General features: G+C 47.2%; 1 protein-coding gene across 4 annotated transcripts in view; it reads left to right on the forward strand.

The window, feature by feature from the left end:
- Positions 1-8,223, forward strand: part of DYM (dymeclin) — a 249,280-nt gene that overhangs the window by 234,312 nt on the left and 6,745 nt on the right. The window contains exon 19 of one of the 4 annotated variants that reach the window (XM_035903104.1): positions 6,800-6,920. The exons of the other annotated variants lie outside the window; for them this stretch is intronic. Coding sequence (XP_035758997.1) covers positions 6,800-6,892 — 93 coding nt within the window. The 3' untranslated portion in view covers positions 6,893-6,920. Of the gene's footprint in view, positions 1-6,799; positions 6,921-8,223 lie in introns of those variants that run through there. 4 annotated transcript variants of the gene reach the window in all.

The following is an 8,223-nucleotide window of genomic DNA, read 5'->3' on the forward strand; positions in this document are numbered from 1 at the left end:
GCCGCCCCGCGAGGAAACGCGTTGTAAATGTCGACCTCCGCGAGGCGAATCGAAGGTGTTAAACTCAGTGGGGAGAGGGGGTCTCATTTCCCTGGTTGATGCACAAAGCCAAAAGTCTAGGCGGTGTTTTGGACCCCTGTGCAGTGATAACGGAGAGGAACTTGGTCCCAGTTGTCCAAAGTAATGTTCTTTTTGGCTTGGTGGGATGTTTTGGATGCTGCTGCAGCATTGCACCAATTTCCAGTGAAAGCATGTCTGGGACCTCGTCACTGGAAAAATATGCAAACTGAATCACTCTGCTCTTCTCCTGCCACCTTTGGTGTTGGGGGAATATGTTCCACGCAACTAAATGAGAAAACAAACAACCGTGCCGTTGGAGTAACTCTGACTTTTGGTTGAAAGAAGCAGGCGGGTGAAAACAGCGTTGTGACCTCTCCATCCTCTGCCTCTGTGCTTCAGCTGGATAATCCCAAGTGTTGGGGCAGCAGAGAGGGCTCATAGAGGTAGTATCCAAAAGGGAAAATCCTTTAGTTGTGGAATTAGTGTGGTTTATGCCGTCAGTGTACTTCAGTCCCTTCCTTCCCATCTCGGAGCCTGAAGAGCAAGGAGATGAAAAATCAGTGCTAGAGACATCGTAGGTGGCCGCCAACCAGCAAGCGCAAGGTGGGACCGAGCCTGTAAAGATGGACAGTGAAATGTCCATCTCCTTTCCCAGGATGGGGGAAGAAAAATCCAACCCTAAGCACAATAATTCCTATGAAAAAGTGAGCAAATTTTAATATTTACATATTAGGAAGCTGGGTCAGAGTATGTACATCATCCAGACGGGGCTCCAGAGGCGAGTCCCTCTTGGAGCAAGACAGCGTGCTTGCTCCAGTGCCTTGCTGAAACACAAAAACGTGGGTCACGTTCTTGAAGCTGAACGGTTTCCCTCGTTGCCACACTTGTAGCAAACACCCCGGGCTCGTTCGGCGTTGTTGATGGCATGGCATGCACCACGGCAAGAGTTTTATTTGCCCAACCGCTGGGTTTTTGGTGGAAGTAGAAGAGGTCAGGCAGCAGTGGGGGGTTTGTTTTAGGATGATGGCTTAGCCTAGGTGGAGCAATCAGCGGTGATGTTATCTGGAGCGCAGAGCATTTCCACGATAAACAACATTCCTCGTATTTTCGACGTGTCTGCTATCAAAACCAAAACAGCTGCTGTGACTTAAACAGTAGCGCTCGCTGCTAGGAATTTAAAATAGATAGTTGGCTGGAAGATGCGCGTAGAGTAGATTCGCCGTGTCTTTGAGTACATAGCTACGCCTATTAGTCTATATTCATTATTCTACAGGATTATTTTCCCCAAACCCTCCATTGGCCATATGCTTCATAGGCCATTTAAAAACTTTTCAGGTGAGTTTTTCTTCACTGTTAAAGTTTAATAAATTAGATTAAGAGTGTGAAATTCACTTTCAATTCACTAATTAGCAGGTAGTTGTCTCTGACGTGAAAACTGGAATATCGGTTGGCATTTATAGTATTGGTTTTGCTTTAAAAAACGGTCGATGAAGGAAATACAGCCCTGTAATTTTGATCCACAAGTTGGAGCAGAATTTGTAGCCCAGATACACGAGGTAATTCTCTGCTGTCTTTACCAAGAGGAGACTTTGCCTTTTTCACCCCTATTTTACCCTCCTTAGAGTTCCTCCACGTTGTTGCAAATAATCAAATTGTATTGGGAGGACGTGGTGGGTTGACCCTGGCTGAGCGCCGGGTGCCCACCAAGCCGCTCTATCGCTCCCTTTTCGTTGTAGAAAACATAACGAAAGGGTCTCGTGGGTCGAGATAAGGGCAGGGAGATCACTCGGTTAAGTACAGTCATGGGCAAAACAGACTGGATTTGGGGAAATTGATTTAATTTATTACCAATCAAATCAGAGTAGGATAATGAGAAATAAAAATGAAATTATAAAACATCTCCCCCCCATTCCTCCCTTCTTCCCGGACTCAACTTCACTCCTGATTTCTCCACCTCCTCCCCCCCATCGGCACAGGGGGACGGGGAGTGGGGGCTGGGGTCCCTGTCGCTCCTTCCTCCTCAGGGCAGGACTCCTCACACTCCTCCCTGCTCCAGCCCGGGGTCCCCCCCTGGCAGACAGTCCCCCACGCTCTGCCCCAGCGCGGGTCCATCCCTCCCACAGGGTGCAGTCCCTCAGGAGCAGACGGCTCCAGAGCGGGTCCCCGTGGGGTCACCAGCCCGGCCAGCAAACCTGCCCCAGCCTGGGCTCCTCTCCCCCCCGGGCCCCAGGAGCAAACCTGCCCCAGCCTGGGCTCCTCTCCCCACAGGGCCACAGCCCCTGCCAGGAGCCTGCTCCAGCGTGGGCTTCCCACGGGGTCACAGCCTCCTTTGGGCACCCCCTGCTCTGGCCTGGGGTCCTCCCCGGGCTGCAGGTGGGGATCTGCTCCCCCGTGGGGTCCCTGGGCTGCAGGGGCACAGCCTGCCCCACCATGGGCTGCACCCGGGGCTGGGGGGAATCTCTGCTCCGGTGCCTGGAGCCCCTCCTGCCCTCCTGCTGCACCCACCTGGGGGGCTGCAGGGCTGCTCCTCTCACACCCTCTCATTCCTCTCTCCAGCTGCAATGCCCAGGTGTTTTCTTTTTTTCCCTTTTTCTTAAATACGTTATCCCAGAGGTGCTGCCACCATCACTGATGGGCTTGGCCTTGGCCAGTGGTGGGGTCACCTTGGAGCTGATGTTGGCTCTGTCAGACGCAGGGGAAGCTTCTGGCAGCTTCTCACAGAAGCCACCCCTGTAGCCCCCCACTACCAAAACCTGACCACTCAAACCCAGTACGGAGGAATTCTTTTGATCTTTGGCAAGTCTTGAATCATAGAAAGCCCTTTTTGTTTTAAATCAAGGTTTCCCCACTGACCAGGTGATGCCGGGGCTCTGAAGGCACCGTGAGCTTTCTCTGGAGGGACCACGCATCTCAGCTCCTCGCAGATCTGCTGGTTGACCATGCATGACCCATCTTCCCCTGCCTTCACTGGCTTGCTAAACATAATATTTTCTGTCTTTGGCAGAGTGATCCAAACAGTGCACATACGGATTTAGGACAACTTAAATTTTTTGCCCAATTGGAGACCTTCAAAGAGTTGATTTCCCCCCTCCTCTTGATTTACACAATATATAAAAGTAAGTGAGAGGTTCCCAACTGAGTTATTAAAGCCAATTTCTTTGTTTAAAGTTTACATTTAGCATACTTGGAAAGTGGCAGATTTTCAACTGCCTCATTCATAAAATTCTGGAAAGAAAAAATTCAGCCTTGAATCTGCTTTGTTTGGGGGGGGGGAGGGGAGAACGGTATTTTAGGTTTTGGGAAGTCACTGTAAGGTTGGAGGGTTTTAATTCTGAAAAGTATGAAATTCCTGGATGTCCAAGTGCTTCTTTAAGGGTACTACCAAAGCATCATTGACTTAATTGTGAGTTATAGCAGAGTAAAGTGTCCACAACTCCTAATCTTGTAACCTTTTCTTAGCAGCTATACAAATCTTCTGTCTCAAGCTGGCAGTGAGTGATTTCTAAATGCATTCCCATTTTAACAAAAAATGGTTGCTGCAAAAATACTGGGTTGCACCGCTGCGTAAAACTTTGCACGTTATTCTAGAGAAGGATGGGTTGCGAGCTGAAACGCAGGAAGCCAGGGCTTAGACTCATTTGCATCTTCCTTAGCACTGGTAAAAATAGGGTCTGCTGTTAAAAAATGTGCATTTTCTGCAATCCCATGGTAGGAAGACTTAGGCATCCACTTCATATTGATAAAAGTTTTCTGAGTTGATAGGTTCGTCTCCATTTGCGCGGCGGTGCCCTTTAATGCACCTGAGAAATGGGTCCAGGGATTATTCTGGTTCTCAGGTTTTAATTCCCTAAATTCAAAGGCACACAAAGGGTTTTACTTATTTATCTGAGCGGTCGGTGTGTCTACGTAGGATCGCGAATGCTGAAGCGAGGTCAAGCACTGGAACCAGTTTGAGTTGGGCCAAACCTCTTTTCACGGTTGGTTTTATTTCAGTTTTTAGAATGGTCCTCATTTTTACCCGTCGTTGTTTTGAGGTGGTTCATTTTTTCTCTCAGATCCCACGCCTCTTTTCTTTCTTCTATTTTTAAGGAATTACTCTTTTCAAGGAATTATTTCAGGTTAAGCCCCAAACTGGATGAAAGTTCTGGTTTTTTGTTGATAGTACCTCATCTACCCATCATGCCTTCACACCCAAGCTTAAAGTAGAATTACTTATATCACTCTCTAGTCCTTTTTTTCTTCTTATTTGGCAAAACCAGCATATATTGTATTTTCTGCAGTCTTGCAAATGTCCCTGTAACATTCTTGCTGCAGTTCCCTGTTTCTCTCTGGTCTGGCAGCAAGTCACAGCTCCGTCTGGCTCCTAGCTGTTGAGCTGTCGTCTTGGAAGTGTTCCGAAACGACATGTACCCATCCAGACAAGGTGGTATACAGAGCAACCCCGACATGGCAAGCGAATTGTAATTATAACTGTAAATCCTTAAATTGTGACTATAGACGTATAATCCATACAGTGTTATATAGAGGTTAATGATGCTTAGCAGCGCATAATATGCGACTCCAGCTTTGGGTGTACATCATCTTAATCTTTTTTTTCCCATTCTTAAATTTCTCTGGGTAGACACAATATCCACAAAGCCGAGCAGGGATCCCCTTGTTAAGGGATTTTTCTCGGAATTAGCTCTTCAGGTGGCTCATTTTCAGCCAGGTTTGCTGAAGAAGCTGCAGACCAATGGTCCAATTTATTTACTGTCTACAAGTAGCCCAGACTCAGATATTTCTGAGATGGACCCAGGACAGCCTGAAGTGGATACCTGGCCTCATCCTAAGCTCAAATTTATACTTTTGTACAGTGCTTTGGGAATTTGTACGGATTAAAGATTCGGTATGAAGCCAAAAATAATTCCTATGGTACAATTTGGAGCTAGCGACATTTATCAGCAATATTTCCTAGCTGTAAGGAAAAGAAGCAGGGTTTATGTATGGGCATCCCCGACTCTCTGGAAGAACTTTAAAGCTGTCAGTGTTTGCCAGCCTATCCTAGAAAGAAATGCAATCCTTTTCTTTTTAGCAGCGGGGTACTCCGCAAAGCTTTGCACCCTGGCAGGGTCACTGCAAAGATTTCACTTCTTTAAATCGTTGTGTCTTTACTAGTAAACATCTAGGCGTAGCTCTTTGGTTGCTTTTTCCAAAACTGACCTGGCTTCTCAGTACTCGCTGAAAAAAAAAAGGGTGATTGCTGAGCTCTCACCAGAGGCACATCTGCTTCTCCGGTGGTAGTTCACGCCTTAACGGTGCAAATTCACTGTTTGCTCCCTGAGCATTTGTTTTCCTGCAGCTGTGGTGGTGCAAACCTTTACGGAGTGATCTGAAAACAGAACTCACGCCTCAACGATCCTAACTTCTTGAAACCGTTGTCTTTCTATAGATAAACTTCCCTGTCCTTCTGGACCAGGAAGATTCAGCCTCCTTACATGAGATGCGGGTTACTTACTGAATTTTACTCCTTGGGAAAAACGTTTCTACTACAGCTCATGTGATTGCTTCAACTGGGGATATTTAGCCCGTGCAGAAATTGTTTTCAACCCCTTCTTGTCATCTTGAGTTTTCTTTTTCAAAACCTCCTGACACACCACTGTTGTCTTCTCCGGCTTTAAATTTGCACCTATTCCTTACACAGATCTTTGAACAAGATGTGCAGCTCGTGCTTAGTCTAGCAGGTTTCCTGTTTGCTTCCTTCATCTCCCCACCATCATCTTCGGCTGGGCTGTCTGTGCTTCAAGCCTGAGAAGGAGGCAAAGATGATATCGGGCAGGCGTGGTGTAGCCCATGCAGATATTTCACCAAAGCCACACAGACTTTCTGTCTTAAGTCAAAGAGAAGCACCGCAAATGCAAAGAGAACCAGAGAAACGGCATTTTCTCCCCGAAAGAATTAAATAATTGCAAAAATTCAATCTTGGAACGAGTACTGAGAAATTTTCTTCCATAAATTGTGCAGTCACAGCACTTAAGTGCTTATATTTACATAAAAATCTCAATGTTCTCATGTGTACCTGTATATCTGTACCATGAACAGGGTTCCAGCCGTGACTGTTGAGTTGTTTTCAAGGTCATTGGCCATTAATTTGACTCAGGCTGGGATTTTGGGGGGGGGGGGTGCAGACAAACATTCTTCCTCTGCCCAGACTCCTTCCAGGTTGGTGCACCTTAGAGGTATATTTGGTGCATGGCAAGTTGTAGAACCAAACCTTGCTGCGGTAAATCCTTGTTATGGCGCTTATAATGAAGGCTTGGTATGGAGCTGAATCAAAGCCCCCCCTTTCTTTTTTTCTCTACCAGTTTATGTGTATTCCTAATAAGGTCCAATCCTGCAGAGGTGCTCCCCAGGCAATACTACTGTATTTAGCAGAAGCAATATGAAACACAGCATTTGCCAGCATGTCATTAGGTTACCAAACGAGACTTACGGTAAGCTTTTCAAGAGCACACAAATCCCGTTTTCAGAAAGACTTGGAAGGTTCGGATTGATGACAAATTAATGTGAATTCGGCTCTCGAATGTGTTCAGACTCCTTTGGAAATGGTACTTTTGTCCTAAACTAGTCGCGTGTGTTTGAAAATACTGACTCGCGCTGGATTGCGGTTTCAGAAACCGGGGTTTCTAACCAAGGACTGGAGGAAAAGAGGATTCTCCAGTTTTATGTTAATCCAATTCTTTGATTTCTTTCTTTTCCGCAGCGAGCACCCCATTTCTTTGATGAGGGCTGCTTTTCATCCAAACATCTAAATCACCGAACAAGCAAAGACATAGCTCCACTCCATCGCTCTTAAAGCCGCTCCATCTGCCCTTGCTTATGTTGCCGGAGTGGAGATCATCCACTGACCTGACACCGCAGCCTAACAGCAGCTCTGACGGTTCATTTGTGAAGGGAAAGGGATTTTTTTAAATTTTTTTTTTATTTATTTAATGTATGGCTCTAGTCTTCTAGCTCAAATGCTACTGAGCTGCCTGGAGCCATGCCAGGCGCTGCTGGCTGGCCGTGATGCTATCTGCCTCATCGTTAACTGCACAAAAAAAAAAAAACAAAAAAAAAACCCAACAAACCCCGATGTTGTTGAACTTCTGCGGTAGGGGAGTTATTGCAGTTCAGTTCTGCATCTGTTCATCGGACTTCCTGTGGTTTTTCATCGAATCATATGATTGACAGGGCAGACAGTCTGCAGAGTTCTTGGTCTGTCTAGTTTATACCCTCGTCCCAACCACTAAATCTGACTTCTGCTTTGTCTGGCAGAAGAAAACAAGATAGGGTGCTGTGGTAAGTTGATTCACCAGAGCTGATAAGTGGTGTCTGTATTTAAATTGTGCAGTTCAAATCCTAGCGTTACCGCCGGCTCTCAAGTTTTCAAGTACTGTCTCAGGTCGGTTTGTTTTTAAACTACCTGGGGTTGTCTCTGTTCTGGTAATGGCTGGAGAGAAATGTAAATAATTATTCCACTGGAGCCATTCGTGTCAGGGCAATGAGTTTGAAAACTTCAATAGCGAAGCGAACAGGTAACAAAGAACTTGTGCGTCTTCTGACGCCATCCAGCTGAGTGAGCAGGGCTGCGAAGGAAAAGAAGGGATGATTTATCCCATGCCAAGACTTTTTCTCTGTTATTGGGGCTACCATTTAAGGTGCCTTAGAGTGGTCCCTCTTTTCAGAAAGTGCTAAAAATTAGGTGCATTTGGGTGTCACCAGCTGGGCAGTGAACGCCTGCTCAGGATCCAGTTGGTGCCCGGTCACAAGCGGTGGCCCCCAGGGATCAGTTTTGGGCCCAGTTTTATTTAATGTCTTTATAAATGACCTGGATGAGGGGATTGAGTGTGCCCTCAGTAAATTTGCAGACAACACCAAACTGGGCGGGAGTGTGGATCTGCTGGGGGGGAGGAGGGCTCTGCAGAGGGACCTGGCCAGGCTGGATCCATGGGCCCAGCCCAACTGGGTGAGGTTCAACAGGGCCAAGGGCCGGGTCCTGCCCTGGGGTCACCACAGCCCCAGGCAACGCTCCAGGCGTGGGGCAGAGGGGCTGGAAAGCTGCCCGGCAGAAAAGGCCCTGGGGGTGCTGGTCGCCAGGGGGCTGAATATGAGCCAGCAGGGTGCCCAGGTGGCCAAGAGGGCCAG

This window comes from Egretta garzetta, unplaced genomic scaffold, assembly GCF_000687185.1.
Source record: "Egretta garzetta isolate BGI_Z169 unplaced genomic scaffold, ASM68718v1 scaffold179, whole genome shotgun sequence".
Taxonomy (NCBI): Eukaryota; Metazoa; Chordata; class Aves; order Pelecaniformes; family Ardeidae; genus Egretta; species Egretta garzetta.